At 44.0% G+C, this 20,943-nt stretch overlaps 2 protein-coding genes across 2 annotated transcripts in view; one reads left to right on the plus strand and one right to left on the minus strand.

Annotated features, from left to right (window-relative positions):
* The window catches only part of LOC126483713 (uncharacterized), a 121,508-nt gene extending 106,734 nt beyond the window's left edge, over nucleotides 1–14,774 (minus strand). Inside the window, exon 1 of the mRNA XM_050106808.1 lies at nucleotides 14,671–14,774. Coding sequence (XP_049962765.1) covers nucleotides 14,671–14,738 — 68 coding nt within the window. The 5' untranslated portion in view covers nucleotides 14,739–14,774. The remainder of the gene's footprint in view (nucleotides 1–14,670) is intronic.
* The window catches only part of LOC126483712 (leucine-zipper-like transcriptional regulator 1), an 80,677-nt gene that overhangs the window by 26,732 nt on the left and 33,002 nt on the right, over nucleotides 1–20,943 (plus strand). The window contains exon 2 of the mRNA XM_050106807.1: nucleotides 5,869–6,451. Coding sequence (XP_049962764.1) covers nucleotides 5,880–6,451 — 572 coding nt within the window. The 5' untranslated portion in view covers nucleotides 5,869–5,879. The remainder of the gene's footprint in view (nucleotides 1–5,868; nucleotides 6,452–20,943) is intronic.

Below are 20,943 nucleotides of genomic sequence, written 5' to 3' on the forward strand. Positions count from 1 at the left end.
GGAAAGTAAGCGTTTCCTTGGCTTGGCTCTGAGCACTATGGGACTTAACAGCTGTGGTCATCAGTCCCCTAGAACTTAGAACTACTTAAACTTAACTAACCTAAGGACGTCACACACATCCATGTCCGAGGCAGGAATCGAACCTGCGACCGTAGCAGTCGCGCGATTCCGGACTGCGCGCCTAGAACCGCGAGACCACCACGGCCGGCTAAGCGTTTCCGGACATATGTCCACATAACATATTTTCTTTCTTTGTGTGTGAGGAATGTTTCCTGAAAGTTTGGCCATACCTTTTTGTAACACCCTGTATATGGAACATCAGAATTACAATGCACAACAGAATTAAATGATGACTTTTTCGTAACACCGTAATCGACTGCGACGCATTGGCTCAAAGGTGCCTACAACCCTCCTCTGTAGTGGTGCAAAAGTATCGCACCCTGCGACGTTTGCCGGCCGTAGTGGCCGAGCGGTTCTAGGCGCTTCAGTCTGGAACCGCGCGACCGCTACGGTCGCAGGTTCGAATCCTGCCGCGGGCATGGATGTGTGTGATGTCCTTAGGTTATTTAGGTTTAAGCAGTTCTAAGTTCTAGGGGACTGATGACCTTAGAAGTTAAGTCCCATAGTGCTCAGAGCCATTTTGAACCTGCGACGTTTCAGACAGAAATGTGTTGATATATGTGAAAAAGGCATTGTGAGCTGCAATTAGTGTAATGATGCCACACTGGGACCAAATTTCAACGCAATTCTACCAAACGCCACCGTGGACGTGTCACACGATGAGAAGTTCGTCATAACCCCTCTCACCAAAGTTTCACACCTCCTTTCGCCGTCTCTGTAATGGACGTCACAACTGCGACACAGCGTTGAAAAAGCGTTCTTTTATTACGGGTGGCCGAAGAAAACGTTTCAGACACAACACCGCTCAGAATCGACATAGAAAGGCACATAGGGCGTCAATGAAACTGCACCTTTTCCTGAGGCGTTGTTTTCCACACATCTCGCGATCGAAAACGACAGTTCGGAGTGCAATGAGCAACAGCAAGATGTTTTTGACATGTTTTGACACTGCCGACAGTCACGGTCATTTCACCTCTTCTCTATGGACAATGTGGGGCCTCATCCTCATTGAACCTGATGACACCCGTTTGGATCAGAACGCGACCGCAGTTTTTGCTCTCGTATACAGGTTGGAACCACTAGGGACCATTCAAACACATTCGACGAAATTTGAATGTGATACAAAGCAGCAAAGCGTATTTATGCTTTTCCAACACTCCAGTTTCTTGCCCTTCTGTGGCGTGATCTCATGGGAGTACAACGTTATCACGTTCGTGAATAAAACTGCAAAGGGTCCGTTTAAGAGGCTTCAGTTCGGCAGCGCCCTCCGTGCCACTCGCTCATCTTTGTTGAGCGCGTTAGAAATGTGCTTTCAGAAGGTTGGACACCAAATCAGCCCCACACCTGCTCTAGCGCCTATGGAATGGGCAACCATTTCGACACACTTTTTCTGGGGTTTGCCTACCCTCTGGCGCTAGGGCAGCCGTCAGGCTGAACTGGTCAGTTTCTGACAGGCACTTTTGTAACGTACCCAACGAAGTTGCGTGGGTGGCACCGCGTTGTTGCCGAACTTGGAGGTGGGGGGTGGGGGAGGCAGTCTTACCCCTTTTCCGTTTTATTCGCACACATGTTAATGTTGCAGTCCCTCGGGATCACGCCATAGCAGGGCGGAAAACAGGATGGCTAAAAGAGCGTAAGTACCCTTTGCTGCTTCGGCTGCCGCTCAAATGTGAACGGTTTTGAAAGGTACCTAGTGGTTCCAGCCTGTACACAGGAGAAAAAATTGCGGTCGCGCTGCAGTCCAATGGGATGACAACGCGTTCAGCGAGGATGCAGCCCTACAGTGTCCTTACAGAAGGGCTGAAACGTCCGAGGGTGTTAGCAGTGTCAAAAGACGTTCGAAGTCCGTGGTTCCGCGTAGCTCCCCAGTCTCTCATGATATCTACTGAGGTCGCTGATATGGAGTACCTGGCAGTAGGTGGCAGCACAGTGCACCTAATATGAAAAACGTATGTTTTGGGGGTGTCCGAATACTTTTCATCACATAGTGTATATGGGATGCCTTGCAACGTTCTGTTCAGAAGAGATCTGCATCCCTCGAACTTTTACGGATTTATGGACAGCCCAGCAGGGTTCATGGTGTCAGTTGCCTCCAGCACTACCTTAGACATTAGTCGAGTCCGTGCCATGTCGTTTTGCGGCACTTCTGCGTGCTCGCGGGGGTCCTACTCTATATTAGGCAGGTGTACCAGTTTTTTTTCTTTCTTAAGTGTATATTATCGTACTGATTAATTTGAGCCCGGATCGTTGTGCCGTGTGTGTGTGTGTGTGTGTGTGTGTGTGTGTGTGTGTGTGTGTACGTGAGCGGGGTGGGGTAGTGGACGGTTGAGGTTTGGCGCCGGATATCAGCCAATTACTCCAAAAGCATGTTTATGTTGTTATAAATGTAACCTTCGAAGATGTACACAATATGTGGCTTCGTGGTGGGCTACGTCAAACTATAGTCCAAAAATATGCATACCCTTTGTCCGTGCGTAGCGTACACCTGTACCGGCTTACTGAGATCATCTTGAGTTATACAAGACGTAGCGACTGTAGTACACGCTGAAAGACATGGTCATTAATACGATGGTGTTGCTTTTAAATCTTTCTTCTATGTACCAAGATCTGTCAATCGACAATAGAACATCCCACAGCGGAGGCTAGAAGTGAGTAAAAAAAAAAACGTAAATTTCGTCAACTTCGTAACAGTGTTATCTCCACCATTTGACAGCATCTCTAAAGTTTCGGGCACTCTGACACGGCAACTCGGCAACATGTGAAACTGAACGCACGTGGGCTGTTGTTGCTCGATTCTAGGGTTTTTTTGCTTGTCAACGGTGTCTGTTATCCAGTCCTTTTAGTTTGTATTTGTCAGAAGAGAACCATCCCGGCTCCAGAGAGTTTCTCTCTGGCTTCAAAGTATGGGGTATCTCTGATGGAAAATATACAAGTTAATATATCTAAGGAAATATTAAATATTGGAAAATATTGACACCAGTGTCATAGCCCCTACTAAACTATCAACAGCGTCCGCATATGTCATTATTACAAGAAAAATAAACGTCTTTTCGAGACTTTTTTCAGCTCTTGCACTCTAATATGCGGATCGTCTCAGTGTCCAGCGCACAGAATGTGGTATACAGCGGTCAGTCATTGCGAGGTGGTCAGAGTCCTTTGTTACCAAAAGTGTAAACGTATGGTCTTTCCTTTCTTCACGCTCTGCATTTAGGATCCCTGGACATGTCACACGAGTGTACGAGTCCTCGTCGCAGCCAATCAGAAGCACCTGGACCCAAGAAGTCCTCTCGGAGCATCCTCTTCGTGTTGGTGTTCCTTTATTATTGCATCAGCTCCGTCGTTTATTCTTCCATAACGGCGCGGTGGGCAGTGGTCATAATGTTTTGACTTATCAGTGTCTGTGTATTTACTAGAATGGTGACTTTGTCACACCTTTATTAAATAATTGTCATGTTTGGTTTGTTTTTAGGTTCAGCCAGTGTATGCTGTCCTGGTACACACTGAAATCGCCGCACCACAGTATCCTAGCGCGCCGCCACAAAAGTCAAAATAGCGCTGCCCATCTCCACTTTTTGCATTCTGGCCTTAGAAGGGCCAGTCGGGCCCCCACCGACCACCAAGTCTACCTATGCTAATGGCGTCGTTGGATGCGGTATAGGGGGGGCGGGGGGGGGGGGGGCATGAGGTCAGCAGACAGCTGTCTCCGTCATTGGCGGGGTTCCTGACCTTGGCCTTACAAGCCAGGTGCACCCGTCACAGTCCCCCCATTATGGAAGAACCCTGGTTGGTAGAGTGCACGCTGAATAACGTGACCAGTAGATGTGCAGTCGGCAGGGCACGCTTGGTGAGAACGGTAGTTTGTGGATGTTGCGGGCATACGCTGTAGGGGCAATGCCAAACGTTGGAGGGTAAGTGCCGTTCTAAGATGAAGCGTACGATCACATTTTTTGTAATTATTAAGTGGAGCACCTCCACGCTCACATCTGCACAGTGACCAATCAAAAAGATCTAGTGTCACCTGTGATTTGGGTCGAATCTACGAAAAATTCCGCTGAAAACGCAACAAAAACAGCGATTTAATTTCATCTAGCTTTTTAACCATTTGTAACTTTCAGAGAAGCGTCATGAGTGGCGAATTTCGAGTAAAACCTACATTTCTGATGTTGCCAAGTTTAAATTTGCTTCTTTTGCCGGAACACAACAGAGTTTATACATGTCCGAAAGAACAGATACCATCTTCATATAGATAAGGCATACCGGCCAGTGATCTCCTTCAGTGCGGATGCACTCACATTGCCCGAACACCTACGGGAATCGGTAGATTGACTGCCGCGAGTAAGGAGTATAGTGGGCAGGGGCACTACAAATGTAGTGTGTGGACAGTAAGTTGGAAGTGTGGGTCTCACGGGGAGCGTGCCACAGATAAGTCCTCTGTGTCCTCGGTGGCTCAGTCGGATAGAGTGTCTGCAATCTAAGCAGGAGGTCGTTGGTTCGAGTCCCGGTCGGGGTACACAGTTTCAAATGTCCCCGTTGACACTTATCAACGCCTGTAAGCAGCAAAAGTTCATGATTTCATTGCAGTTTCATTCACTAACAAATTGTGCAATCGTAGTTGTGGGAGAATTCTGAAACTGGTTTATTAAGTCAGGAACTATGGAAAAGTAAGGTAAATACCATGTGAAAAAGCACGTTCTCGGTACAAAAATAAACCTGTAATGTTTCTATTTATGCTGTTGCAAAACTCACAGCACTTCTCGTTTCGCCAACTAGCTATGATCCTTAAAAATTACATTCTTTCATTGTAAACGTCTGTAGTTAGTGGAATGCATGGTAGATAATGAAATTTTGCATAATAACTTTATGGCAAAATATTCTCTTATAATATGCCAAAGTTTCATTTCAGTATCTCAAATGAAATATGAAAAGTGTTGTGGTTATTTCGTTCTGGCTTTGTTGCTGACCCGCGCAATCGCAAATGAGTGTGCTACGTCAGATCAGTTTTCCCGAGACTAGTAATAGATAGAGACCTCTACCCAAGTCTCAATATCTTCGCTGTAATTCCTACACAGCGACATATTATGTAATGTGGACCAAAGACAAAATTACAGACACCTGTTTTTCATTGCAAACTTTTTCGAATTCCATGCAGTGTCTTACTTAACTGCAAACATCACAGTAACTATGACCATTAACGAAATAATGGGCATATCATCATGAAGTTCACATATAAAGCTATAAGCTACACAAAAATGAATTTTTACCGAGTAATTTCTGTAAAATTGTTTAAGAATGATTGCAAGGTGTGAAACTTGATTCTGTCATCACAGCGCGTCGCCGACTGCCCGATAGGGAGCAAACTATGTTGGCATCCCATTCCTTACAAACAAATTATCTCCCCCAGCGAACTGGACGAAAACTGGTAACTGCACAGCGGCCACCGTATCCTGCACGGACTCTACTGGGAATCGAACCCTGGTCCTTCGCATAGAAGTCACTGCTCTGACCACTCTGCTGTGGAGGGCGACTTAATTTATGAATGAACTGTGCTCTTTTGTTTGGTCTCATCTAGGGTTGTGCTACAGTACTGCGGATTGGGGATATCAATGTGTACCAGTATTGTGAACGTATACTATCAAAGGGACAATCTAAGACAAAGACAGCCCACAAGAAAATTGGCAACACTGTACCCTTTTCTTGCAGGTGGAGGAGCCATAAGAAAATTGGCAACACTGTACCCTTTTTTTGCAGGTGGAGGAGCCATGGAAGAAGGAGAAGAGCGCAGAGGGACTCTGGTAGACGACATGGTGGCGCTAATGTCGTCCGGGCATGCTGCTGACGTCACCATCATGGTGGACGGCTTCTGGCTGCCCGCACACAGAGCTGTGCTGACGGCGCGCAGCACTGTGTTCGCCGCCATTTTCCGAGAGCAGGTGCTGGAAGTTACTGGCGGCAGCATCACTGCCATCGACATGAGCCACGAGGTGCTGGGGCAGCTCCTGCAGTTCATGTACAGCGACGAAGCGCCCCTGCTGGAGTGTGTCGCCGCAGAGCTGCTCGCAGTTGCCGACAAATACTGCGTGTCTCTGCTGAAGCAGCAGTGCGAGCAGCAGATGATTTTTGGACTGACCGTGGATAATGCTGCAGACAGCGCCGTCCTCGCCTTTGAACATATGTGCCCAAAGCTGAAGGCGGCGGCCATCAACTTCATCAGTTCGCACTACAAAGAAGTTATGGCTACAGAGGGATGGACGAACGCACTGCGGCACCACACTGAAGTCAGTGTGGAGATCTGTCGTCTGCTGGGGGATGCTAAAACTCTAGAGGCAGAATGGTATGACTTTCTGTGTAGTTTCTTTCCTGTGAGCTATTCCTAGTTTTTCACTTTTTTTATCGCAATAGCACAGTTATGTCACGTATTATATCCTTATGCAGCAGCGGCCAAGATGCAGAGATGTTTAAATTCCCGATAGAGTAACTCTCTAGGGTGGGGCCTGATGATACAGCACACCCAGAACAAGTCCTTGCTACACAGGTGTCTGCGCCGGCCGCGGTGGTCTCGCGGTTCTAGGCGCTTCAGTCTGGAACCGCGTGACTGCTACGGTCGCAGGTTCGAATCCTGCCTCGGGCATGGATGGGTGTGATGCCCTTAGGTTAGTTAGGTTTAAGTAGTTTTAAGTTCTAGGGGACTGATGACCTCAGATCTTAAGTCCCATAGTGCTCAGAGCCTTTTAACCATCTGAACAGGTGTCTGCATTGGATTTAGAAATTCTGTTTACGTTTGACCAGAGAGTTGCATCACAGTAGTCGTTGGAATGAAGTACTCAAATATGCTTTTTACAGTAAAGTAACACTTAAGAAAATCATTCAGCATCTCACACTGGAAAATATTGGTTAAAGTGGCTCTGAGCACTATGGGACTAAACTTCTGAGGTCATCAGTCTGGAAAATATTATCAACGTTTTTAGTTTAATACTTCAGCTGTAGTTTTTACTATGACATTTTACTTCAGCATATCCACTTGTCCTGTTGCTCTATAGTGGTATTCAGGTTCGCCCCTTAGCTGAATGGTCAGCGTGACGGACTGCCGTCCTACGGGCCCGGGTTTGATTCCCGGCTGGGTCGGGGATTTTATCCGCTCACAGACTGGATGTTGTGTTGTCTTCATCATCATTTCATCCCCATCCGGCGCGCAGGTCGCCCAATATGGCGCCGATTGTAATAAGTCCTGCAGCAAGGCGGCCGGACCTGCCCCGTAAGGGGCCTCTCCGCCAATGACGCCAAATGCTCATTTTCAGTGGTATTCAGGGATATCAGCAATATCCCATCTTGCTCGCCATTTACAACCTTGCGCAAACTGGACTTGTGGCTGTTCGCAGTGAAACTCCTCCCACTGGTCAATCTCGTAATGTTCTACACAGTGATGTCCCTTGCGATATACAATTAATGGGTCGTTTCGAGGGATTATATCGTACGTCACCCGAATGTAACTATGCAGAACATTAATGATACCAAGCCCAATTAGTGTAATTTGCGAGCGTCAGTTCAAAAGAAATGCACACTATTTTTGTTTAATTCCATCTTTTATTCTACATGTTTGAACATTTTACAGTGTGTAGATACATCCTTTAGGAACAATATTTTCATTTCTCCACATAATTTCCATCCCCCTCAACTGCCTTAAGCCATCTTGGAACCAGCGCTTGTATACCCGCAGGGTAAAATTCTGGACCAACCTGTTGGAGCCACTGTTTGGCAGCGTGCACAAAGGGAGTCATCATCTTCAACCCTTGTTCCACGAAGAGAGTCTTTCCGTTTCCCAAAGAGATGATAGTCACATGGAGCCAGGTCAGGACTGTAAGGGGGGTGTTTCAGTGTTATCCATCCGAGTTTTGTGATCGCTTCCATGGCTTTTTGACTGACATGTGGCCGTGCATTGTCGTGCAACAGCAAAACATCCTGCTTTTGCCGATGTGGTCGAACACGACTCAGTCGAGCTTGAAGTTTCTTCAATGTCGTCACATATGTATCAGAATTTATAGTGGTTCCACTTGGCATGATGTCCACAAGCAAGAGTCTTTCGGAATCGAAAAACACCGTAGCCATAATTTTTCCAGCAGACGGTGTGGTTTTGAATATTTTTCTTGGGTGAATTTGCATGATGCCACTCCATTGATTCCCTCTTCGTCTCTGGTGAAAAAGGATGGAGCCATGTTTCATCACCTGTCACAATTCTTCCTAGAAATTCATCTCCACCATCCTCGTACAGTTCCAAAAGTTCGCTGCATACCGTTTTCCTTATTTCTTTGTGAGCCACTGTCAACATCTTGGGAATCCACCTGGCACAAACCTTTTATAACGCCAACACTTTCAGTATTATGCAAACACTACCTTCCCCTATCCCAACGTAGCGTGAAAATTCGTTCACTGTGATGCATCTGTCAGCAGTCACCAATTCGTTAAGTCTCTGCACATTGTCTGGAGTGTGTGCAGTACGAGGTCTGCCACTGCCAGGACAATCCTCAATATTTCCGTGCTCGCTTTCATCACGTAACCTGCTTGCCCACCGACTAACTGTACTGCGATCGACAGCAGCATCTCCATACACCTTTTTCAACCTCGTGTGGATGTTTCCCACTGTCTCGTTTTCACAGCACAAGAATACTATGACAGCACGTTGCTTCTGACGAACGTCAAGTGTAGCAGCCATCTTGAAGACATGCTGTGACGGCGCCACTCATGGGATCAGGTTGAACTAAGTTTGAAAACAAGCGGGAAGGATAGGATGTATCTACACACTGTGAAACTTTCACACATGCAGAATGAAAACTGTATTTTTACAAAAATAGTGTGCATTTCTTTTGGAGTGACCCTCGTATAACATGATATCCTATTGTAATAATTCCACGATATGTCATTGTGGACCACGCATTATTGCCAACTAAGCATTTGGTTGGACGGCCCTGCCCATAATGCTCCAAACGTTCTTAATTGGGGAGACGTCCAGCGACCATGCTGCCCTTGGTAGGGTTTGCCAAGCACGAAGACAGGCAGCAGAAATTGTCGCCATGTGCAGACAGCAACCATCTTACTGAAATGTAGGGCCAGGATGTCTTATCATGAAGAAGAGCATAGAATATCGTCGACGTATCGCAATGCTGTAAGGGTTCCGCGGATGACAACCGAAGGGGTCCCGCTATGAAATGAAATGACACTCCAGACCATCACTGATGCTTGTCGGACCATATGGCGGGTGACAGCTTGTTATCCCACTGCTGTCCAGAGCACCTCCAGACATGCCATTGCTGCTCATTGGGGCTCGTTTCGAAGAGGGACTCATCACTCTAGTCAAAGAGATTCCAGCCCGAAGACGTATCTGGACGTGCACCGGACACCGGTGGCATTGGAATTTGTCAACAGCCATACGTCATTTCATAGCGGCACCCTTATGGTTGTCATGACAGCTCACTTATAGCACAGCGGTAAGTCGACGATATTCTGTGCCCGCTTTGTTGCCCTTCGTGGCAAGCCATCCAGGGCTTACATTTCGGAAAGATATTGGCCGCCAGCACACGGGGGGATATTGTATTGCTTTACTTGCCAAACCCTATCATGGCTAGCATGGTCGCCACATCTCTCCCAACTGAGAATGTTCGGAGCATTATGGGTAGGGTCCTTCAAGCATCTCGAGATTTTGAGGATCTAATTCGCCAATCTGGCACGGTATCCCTCAGGAGGACATTGAAAAAGCTGAATAATTAATGCCAATCCCAGTAATTGGATGCATAAAGCCTTGATGGGGGCCAACACGATATTGACTTACACGGTTTGTGAACCTCTTTCTCTGGAATAAATGATACATTTCGTCCGAAATTGTAATCATTTGTATGTCTGTATCTGCACATCACATCCGCCGACTTCGGGTAATTTCTTCGTGGTGCGCCGTTGTTTACTTTTTTTTACATCAGTAACAAAGATAAGAACATCAGACTGCCAAAGAAAGAAAAGCTTTCATAAAAGTGTAATGTGAAACCAGTAACATAAATTTGTGTGTCAGGTAGTCTTAACTGAAAGAATTTGTCCGGAGTGTAAACTTTTATGGAAGTGAAACATGGACAGCATACAAAATAGCCAAGATGAGAATATAACTGTTTGAAATTTAGTGCTACAGAGCAATGCTGAAGGTAAGGTGAGTACATCGAGTTACTAAAGAAGACGAGCTTTACGGCAAAATTTAGATAAAGGAAGGGGTAAGCTGATAGACATTGTGAGGCATCAAAGAATAGTCATATGTGTAGGAGGGAAGTGTGGAAGTAGTAATACACATTCTTGTTGTTGTTGTTCATCTTATTTCCTCCTTTCAAGACTGTCCATTCGGTTCAGTTGCCCTTCCAGGCCCTTTGCTGTCTCAGACAGAATTACAATGTCATTGTGAAACCTCAAAGTTTTTATTTCTTCTCTGTGGATTTTAATTCCTACTCCAAATATTTTTTTTGTTTTCTTTACTGCTTGCTCAATATATAGATGGAATAACATTGAGGACAGGCTACAAACCTGTCTCACTCCCTTCCCAACCACTACTTCCCCTTCATGTTCCTCGGATCTTATAACTGCCACCTGGTTTCTGCACAAATTGTAAATAGCCTTTCGTTCTCTGTATTTGACCCCTGCCAGCATCAGAATCTGAAAGAGAGTTTTCTAGTTAACATTATCAAACGCTTTCTCTAAGTCTACGAATGCTAGAAACGAAGGTTTGCCTTTCCTTAATGTATCTTCTAAGATGAGTCGTAGGGTCAGTATTACCTCACGTATTCCAACATTTCTACGGAATCCAAACTGATCTTCCCGGAGGTCGGCTCCTGCCAGTTTTTCCATTCGTCTGTAAAGGGTTCGTGTTAGTATTTTGCAGCTGTAAGTTATTAAACTGATAGTTCGGTAATTTTCACACCTGTCAACAACTGCTTTCTTTCGGAATTGAATTATTCTATCCTTCTTGAAGTCTGAGGGTATTTCGCCTGTCTCATATATCTTGCTCACCAGACGGTAGATTTTTGCCAGGGCTGGCTCTCCCAAGGCTTAGTTCTAACGGAATGTTGTCTACTCCCGGGGCCTTGTTTCGACTCAGGTCTTTCAGTGCTCTGTCAAATTCTTCACGCAGTATCGTATCTCCCATTTCATCTTAATCTACGTCCTCTTCATTTTCCATAATACTGCCCTCAATTACATCGCCCTTGTATAGGCCCTCTGTATACTCCTTCTACCTTTCTGCTTTCTCTTCTTTGCTTAGAACTGGGTTTCCATCTGAGTTCTTGATATTCATGCAAGTGGTTCTCTTTTCCCCAAAGGTCTCTTTAATTTTCCTGTAGGCAGTATCTATCTTACCCCTAGTAATATATGCCTCTCCATCCTTACATTTGTCCTCTAGGCTTCCCTGCTTAGCCATTTTGCACTTCCTGTCGATGTCATTTTTGAGACGTTTGTATTCCTTTTTGTCTGCTTCATTTACTGCATTTTTATATTTTCTCCTTTCATCAGTTATCATTGAGTATCTCTTCTATTACCCAAGGATTTCTACTAGCCCTCATCTTTTTACTTGCTTGATTCTCTGCAGCCTTCACTCACTATTTTATCTTTCAAAGCTACCCATTCTTCTTCTACTGTATTTCTTTCCCCCCGTCCTTGTCAATCGTTCCCTAATGCTCTATCTGGTTCTTTCAGTTTATCCAGGTCCAATCTCCTTAAATTCCCACCTTTTTGTAGTTTATTCAGTTTTAGCCTACAGTTAAAAAACAATAAATTGTGGTCAGAGTCCACATCTACCCCTGGAAATGTCTTACAATTTAAATACTGGTTCCTAAATCGCCGTCTTGCCATTATATAATCTATCTGATTTTTAAACCAAGTGTTAGTTATGCTCTGTGCAAAATTCTACCAGGAGGCTGCCTCTTTCATTCCTTACCCCCATACCATATTCACCTGCTACTTTTCCTTCTCTTCCTTTTCCTACTATCGTATTCCAGTCCCCCATGAATATTAAATTTTCTTCTCTCCTCACCATCTGAATTATTTCCTTTATCTCATTATACATTTCTTCAATGTCTTCAACTGCGGAGCTAGCTGGGATATAAACTTGTACTACTGTGGTAGGCGTGGGCTTCATGTCTATCTTGGCTACAATAATGCGTTCACTATGCTGTTCGTAGTAACTTACCCGCGCTCCTATTTTTATATTCATTATTAAACCACTCCTGCATTACCCCTAGTTGACTTTGTATTTATAACCCTGCATTCACCTGACGAAAAGTCATGTTCCTACTGTCACTGAAATTCACTAATTCCCACTATATCTAACTGTAATCTATCCATTTCCCTTTTTAAATTTTCTAACCTACCTGTCCGATTAAGGGACCTGGCATTCCACGCTCCGATTTGTAGAATGCCAGTTTTCTTTCTCCTGATAACGACGTCCTCCTGAGTAGTCCTGCTGGGAGATACGAATGAGGGACTATTTTATCTTCGGAATATTTGACACAAAAGGACGCCATCATCATTTAACCATACAGTAAAGCTGCATGCCCTCGGTAAAAATTAAGGCTGTAGTTTGCCCTTGCTTTCAGCCGTTCGCAGTACCAGCACAGCAAGGCCGCTTTGGTTAATGTTATAAGGCCAGACTGTTGCCCCCGCAACTACTGAAAAGGCTGCTGCCCGCCCCTCTTCAGGAACCATACGTTTGTCTGGCCTCTCAACAGACACCCCTCCGTCCCTCCGTTGTGGCTGCACCTACGATACGGCTATCTGTATCTCTGAGGCACGCGAGTCTTCCCACCAACCGCAAGGTCGATGGTTCATTGGTGGAGGGAGGAGGGCGGGGGGGGGGGGAGGTAAAAGTTATAGAGACACTAATTTGGTAACGTAGGAGTACAGTGCAGTAGTTACGCAAACAATGAAGTATTGGGTAGACTAGCGTGGTGGGTTGCAGAAAACCTGTCCCTGGACGAAAACGACAACATAGTGAACTAATATCTACAATTTCCAATACTCAGAAATGCATATAAAGTCATACATTAATAAATAAAGGAAAGAGAAAACTACTTTTTTGTATAAAATCTCTCAGCCCCAAATATGATGAACGGCGCATTTTCTGTTAAAGGCCGTATCTGTAGTCTTCAGCATCCAGTCTCGCGGAGCACTGTCAGATGTTGAGATCCATAATCAGTCCCGTCGATCTACAGTAGCATTCATAACTATCGAAAATGCCCTGTTAATATAGGGAAAACGTAGTTCTTTCACGCTCTATTCCAATTCTGTTTATGCAGAACTTTTTCATGGGTTACCAGATCCTGAAGCCTGTACAGCGATATAGTTGAAATCTTCCCTTGGCATCCACTTTTCTCTCATGGTTCCTCCAGATGGAACATTTGGCACTCAAACAGGGAAGCATTGTTCCATATAGGCCTCGAGGCTTCAGGCGGTAAAGTGGAGCGTTGCCTAAAAGGGAACTGGTTGAAAGTTTTCTCCATAGTGTAGGAGTGTGCAGCTTATTCCATTTCTACTCTTCGTCATTATGATGTTAGAAGTACACAAGACGCTAAAGGTATAAGTGCAGGTATAGCAACTATTGTTAGTTGTTTTTTCTCTGCATCTATCAGTTGTCCTTCAAATACATCACATAATTTACTAAATGATGTGTTCTGCGCAGCCGTCACTGCACCACAAAGTGGATTACGCCTGTCAGTGTAGACATGCATACACATGTCAACATCTGACCTGCTGCCCAGGGGGAAATAAGCATTAAAGGTTTGCTCTTGCCATATGAACTATGAGGTACCAATCAACTTAAAATCGTTCTACTCGTAATAGCTATGCAGTGGAGACTCTTTAACTGCACCAGTTTGTAACCTCCCCACACGAAAAATGTTAAATAATAATGGAGCCAAGTGTAATCCCCACAAAAAATAAAAATGTTAAATATAATAATGAAAATGAGCCAAGTGTAACTACCCACAAAATATTGTTAAATGGAAATGTGCCAAGCGTAAACTCCCCACAAAATAATAATAATTAAATGAATTTTAAATATTTTGACCTCTGAACAAAATTGGCTCCCATTTATTGTCTGTGTGCAGAAATGCATTCACACTTAATATTCCCACAAAATTCTTTTCTCATTTAATGTCAAGTTCGAAACAGAAAAATTCCTAAACACCAAAATAATAAAAAAATTAGTAGCGTGATAAATTTATAAGGACAGCAGCGCTGACCTTCGGCCCTGTATTCTGAATAACAAAAGCAAAAATTCTTACCTCAATAAAACTGCAATTATATCTGCTCTTAATTAGTCATTTTTCGACACAGCTTCGTGCAATGCTGGTGTATAATTTTTTTGATTCTTAGAAGCAATGATAATGCATTAGAAAATTCTTTAAATTGAAATGAATGCTTTTCTTTAAAAGAGTTGCTTTATATTATAAAAATTATTATTGGGGCATTTTTTGAACAAATTAAATTACAATTAACATACATCATTAAATATGCGCAAGGCTGCTTCTTTACCTTCTACAACAATACTCATCCTCCAGAGTCCTGACCAGAGTCGCGAGCAGAGCACACAGCCGACGCATGCCGACTCCCGCAGACTACTTCAGACTACTACCGACTCGCTACTAAAGCCGACCGACTACTAGTGTCCACTCGCGCAGACAAGCGCAGACTAGCGACAAGCAACAACTAACGATAAACTACTCTCTGGTCAGAGATTCTGTCATGTCTCGCCCATCGCCAGCAAAGCATACGTCTTACAAGTTGTTGTCGTAAGTCGTTGTGGTAAACGAAAATTTGGCTAATTGAATGTTGGAAGAAAAGCGATTTTTGTATAATTAACTCTAAAAAGGTAACCTATGTCAGCTCTGTATAGTTGTTTTTAGGAGGATTGTCATACAGTTATGTTTCCGCGCTTAACACATAACGAAAGGCGTGTATTTAAAACAACAGAAAGAAGCATATGAAAATCAAGAAAAAGTGTTTATCAGATTAGAGACACACTTTCGTACGTATGTACATATTTTCTTAAAATCTCTGAAATACTGAAATACTGCAACGTTAATCATGATATACCTATTAAAAATCACACAGAACAGTCGCTGTAATTTAAGTTCGCTTCAAATATTTGATAATTGTCATTTTATGTAAATATTTTTTTCTCTTCATTGCTGTTACAGCACGAATTCGTTTTAATTGTAGTAAAGTAACGATATCAGTCTGCTTGTTTTTCAAACCATTTGAAAGTTGTTTCCAGACCATTCAATGCTTGTGCATTAGATGCTCTTGCATTATTTTCTGCACCTCATTTTCTTATTTTTCATCTTCTTGCAGATCCTTCCGTTCGTTTGCCAGCAATAGATTTTGAAAATTTTGTCATCAGAAACAATCTGAAAAAGCTTGATCATTACTGTCGCAAGTTAGTTACTCTTTCGTATTAACGGCATCACATTCTTGGTATTTTTATGTCATTAGCTCAGTTAGATCTCCAAAAAAGTATCATCCATTTTGGTTATTAAATTTCCGTGCTCCCATTTTAGCAATCTGTTCTAAACGTTGTTTAAAATCTTCCTTTCAATCAAATCCCACGCATCTAAAACCATGTAAGAACACTCCTTCAAATTCATTCATTCGCTTGAAAAATGACAAAAGTCTTCTACGTCATTTTCATCAACACTACGTAAAAGTTATTTTCCATGAAGTCGTTCTCATGTTTCAGTAACACTTTGATTCATTCGTTGTAGCGAGGATATCTCATTAGTAGGCAAAAAATTTAGTGTAAACATTCCATTTTCTCTCTCTAACGGTTCAGCCGTATGATGAGTTGGCGCTGTATTCAGTAAAAGAACGATTTTTTCTTTGGTTACCAATTTCGTTTCGATTTTTTTTTTTACTTGAGGGATAGAAGTGTTGTCATACACGTCAATGAATATTTCGGTGTTCATCTATGCACTGTTTCGGTTTTTATAAGTTAAGATAAACTGATATTTTTGAAGCAGCTGGGATTTGTGGATTTTCCGATGAGGTGCAAAGGCATTTCATGGATCACGGTAGCGTTTGCATAGACTAATATTGTTATTCGCTCTTCACTAGTTTTGTATCCTGGTGCTGGGATTTCACATCGAGAACTTGGAGATTTTAACAGTAATGATTTCCAGTTTACTCCAGTTATCTAAGTGTTGCAATAGTCATATTCATTTTCATACGATTTTTTTAAAACCATCTTTAAAGAATTTGCTGCATCTACATCAGTTGACATTTTTTCACCCTGTATTTCCTACTCGGGAATTCCGTGGCGAGATTTAAACCTGTGCAACCATCCGTTACTCCCCACAAACGATTTGTCACCACGTATTCTTTTATTTATCTGTGCTGACTTCTCGCAGAGCAAAGACCTAGATGTTGGTCGTCCAGTTGATCGTTTTTGTGGAAACCAACAATGTAAAGATTGTTCCAAAACTTTAATTTTTCGGTTTGGTCATCACTTTCCGATGTTCTCTCGCGTCTTCAGCGTCAAGTTTGCAAGTGTACTTCTAAACTGAATAGGATTACTTCTGAATATCACTTAGCGGACGAACCTAAACTATTCATTTCTGTAATGTTTATTTTACACAGAAGAGCCAAAAAAACTGGTACACCTGCCTAATATCGTGTAGAGCCCCCGCGAGCGCGCACAAGTGCCGCAACACGACGTGGCATGGACTCGACTAATGTCTGAAGTAGTGCTGGAGGGAACTGACACCGTGAATCCTGCAGGGCTGTCTATAAATCCGTAAGAGTACGAGAGAGGTGGAGATCTCTTCTGAATAGCACCTTGTAAGGCATCCCAGATATGCTCAATAATGTTCGTGTGTGATGAGTTTGGTGGCCAGTGGAAGTGTTTAAACTCAGAGGAGTGTTCCTGGAGCCATTATAAAGCAACTATGGACGTGTGGGGTGTCGCATTGTCCTGCTGGAATTCGCAAGTTCGTCGGAATGCACATTGGACATGAATGGGTGCAGGTGATCAGACAGGATGCTTAGTACGTGTCGCCTGTCAGAGTTGTATCTCGACATATCAGGGGTCCTATATCAGTCAAACTGCGCTCGCCCCACACCATTACAGAGCCTCATCAGCTTGAACGATCGCCTGCTGACATGCAGGGTTCATGATTCATGAGGTTGTCTCAATTCCTGTACACTTCCATCCGCTCGATCCAATTTGAAACTAGACTCTCCAACCAGGCAACATGTTTCTATTTATCAACAGTCCAATGTCGATGTTGACGGGCTGAGGCAAGGCTTAAAGCTTTGTGTAGTGCCGTCATCAAGCGTACACGAGTGAGCCTTCGGCTCCGAAAGCACATTTCAATGATGTTTCGTTGAATGGTTCGCACGCTGACACTTGTTGATGGCCCAGCTTTGAAATCTGCAGCACTTTGCAGAAGGGTTGCACTTTTGTCACGTTGAACGATTCTCTTCAGTTGTCGTTGGTCTCGTTGTTGCAGGATTTTTTCCGGCCGCAGCGATGTCGGAGATTTGAAGTTTTACCGGATTTCTGATATTCACGATACACTCGTGAAATGGTCGTATGAGAAAGTCTTGACTTCATTGTTACATCGGAGATGCTGTGTCCCATAACTCGGGCGCCGACTATAACACCACGTTGAAACTCACTTAAATCTTGATAACCTGAAATTGTAGCAGCAGTAGCCGATCTAACTACTGCGCTATGCACTTGTATTATATAGGCATTGCCGACCGTTGCGCCGTACTCTGCCTGTTTACATATCTCTGTATTTGGATAAGCATGCCTATACCAGTTTCTTTGGCGTTTCAGTGTGTCTTTAAGCGATAGTACCAATCACTTGCGCTTTGACAGTATTGAGCATTGACGCGAAACGGTGCAGCGATTGAAAACTGTCTAACAGAAAGAATAATGGAACGCGCGGGGCAGAGATCGCACGGTCTGTGCGGACAGGAATGTCAACGTGACCCGTGTACGGACTAGACTGCAAAGATATTTGCTCGTGCTTGACACTCCGGATAATCGCGAATCCGTATAACAGGTCCGGATAATCAAGTCTCCATTGTAATTATTAGTTTGCAAATGAAGTAAACGCCGATGTAATGTTTTTGAGTACACTGTCCTCAGTCACCAATAAAAATACCTGCACTTTTTCCCTTAACACCCCATGTGGTTATGGATGAGACAACGAAGCTGCATAGTATAGTTCAATGCAGCACCACTGCGTAAAGAACGCACCACTTCACGTGCAGTACCTGTACTAAAGAATATGTTGATGCAGCGAATACGGAAACAAATGGCTCTGAGCACTATGGGACTTAACTTCTGAGGTCATCAGTCCCCTAGAACTTAGAACTACTTAAACCTAACTAACCTAAGGACAGCACACACATCCATGCCCGAGGCAGGATTCGAACCTGCGAATGTAGCAACAGCGCGGCTCCAGACTGGAGCGCCTAGATCAATGAACCAGTGACGTCAAAGTTGTCTAAGCCATTATTTATATTACGAAGAGAAAGTTGAGTTCACAAGCAAGAAACAGAATATTGTGTAGTCTATAGGGGTCATCATATCGTTGTACTAAAGCACTGAAACACAAATTGTGTAACGTCTGCCAGAGACGAAGCGAAAACAATAGCGGGATTCCACGCACCACCTTACCTGTTTTCATGCACCAATGTTTAGGCACGCAGTTTAAAACTTAACCGTAATCAAGGAGTTCAGGGTAAAAAAAAAGGGCCTACGTAACCACTATCATTTACTGTCAAGACCCCGATCCAATTCGGAATTCGCTACATGTCCAGGAAAGTAATACCTCCTGCTTTGAACAGTCATGTGATTTAAATTTTAGGTCATATAATTTTACGTATTATTTTGCGTTACCCGATCTAAATGTATAGCAAATTAAGAACGTTTTTGACTAGACGAATTTCAGTTTATTGGAAAATACCATTCCATGTAATTCTGTAAACGCATAATGACCTCTTATCGTTCAAAAATGGTTCTGAGCACTACGCGACTTAACTTCTGAGGTCATCAATCGCCTAGAATTTAGAACTAATTAAACCTAACTAACCTAAGGACATCACACTCATCCATGCCCAAGGCAGGATTCGAACCTGCCACCGTAGCGGTCGCTCGGTTCCAGACTGTAGCGCCCAGAACCGCACGGCCACTCAGGCCGGCTCCTCTTATCGCGATTCACCAGTTCCATACGCAATCACCACGAGCGTGATTTACAAATAAAGCGAAATGTGTCTGGCGAATAGCTTTCGTAATCAGCAGAACGTTTAAGAAGAAATGCAAAATAATACAAGCCTTAACAGTTGCTGCAAAAGATCCCATACAGCTGCTAAATTTCGGAAATTTTGCAAATTTTCTACTTTGGGCATTCACAGATATAGAATTGAGCCTTGATTAGTAGGACTGCTTCAGCTGTACGAGTTCGTCAAGGTGGTCACTGCTAACTTAAGGTTGTCGCGACGATGACAAGTTTAAGTTTTCCTGTATCGGGATGATGTTTCCCGCATTCTGCTGTATTTTCAAGTGGACTACCGACCTCTTGATGGTTTTATCACAATTGGACAAAGAATTTCAGGTCATCTACTGCTTATCGCTTGGAATAATTTAAGAAATAAATATTTGTCCCAGAAGATGTTGCTCCAACGCCACCAAACTAGTTGGATCAGAAATAAAAATGTATCATACAGCTGAAGTAATCTTATTCATCGTGGTTCCGGAATTTTGTTTGCTACTTTTAACCCACTTTTTCAAATAGCCTCAGACCTTTTAAAAAATGGTTCAAATGGCTCGAAGGACTATGGGACTTAATATCTGAGGTCATCAGTCCCCTAGAATTAGAACTACTTAAACTTATCTAACTCAAGGACATCACAACCACCTATGCGCGAGGCAGGATTCGAACCTGCGACCGTAGCAGCAGCGCGGTTCCGGACTCAGATCCTTTCCATAGGTTTGAAAAGTGGAAATTTGTAGTAAGAACCTATGGGACCAAACTGCCCGAGGTCATCGGTCCCTAAGCTTACACACTACTTAATCTAACTAACTTACGCTAAGGACAACACACACATCCATGCCCGAGGGAGGAACAGAAGCTCCGTCGCGGGGGAGGGGGGGGGGGGAAAGACGAGAGTGTCCGCAGTGTATACACTGTCAATCACGTAAACGTGACCAACAGTGGCAAGCCTGAACGACCATCTTTTGCAGCTCGGACAGCTGCTAGACATGCAGGAGGAGAATCTTTCTGGGTCTCTAACCGACTCCAGTACCACGGCCAGCTGCGGTAGGTTACTACACGCATGCTCATAAATTAAGGATAATTGCAGAATGTGGTGCCACACAACGTGGCACTACACAAAACTGGCGCTAATAGCGTAGGCACATAGGGAACACACACGACACAGATCCGTAAGTCCACGGTATTGGTGATAAGTTGACGTCCCGAAACACATGGCTGCAGAACGCCACTGTTTCCTGTGCATGCACCCGACGTCAGTATGGGATATGATCACTATGCACACGTACACAGGCCGCACAACGGGTTGGCACATTCTCGATCAGGTGGTCGAGCAGCTGCAGGGGTATAGCCTCCTTTTCTTGCACCAGTGCCTGTCGGAGCTCCTGAAGTGTCGTAGGGGTTTGAAGACGTGCAGCTATACGTCAACCGAGAGCATCCCAGACGTGCTCGATAGCGTTTAGGGCTGGAGAACAGGCAGGCCACACCATTCGCCTGATATCTCCTGTTTCAAGGTACTCCTCCA

This window comes from Schistocerca serialis, chromosome 6 (assembly GCF_023864345.2).
Source record: "Schistocerca serialis cubense isolate TAMUIC-IGC-003099 chromosome 6, iqSchSeri2.2, whole genome shotgun sequence".
Classification (NCBI taxonomy): Eukaryota; Metazoa; Arthropoda; class Insecta; order Orthoptera; family Acrididae; genus Schistocerca; species Schistocerca serialis.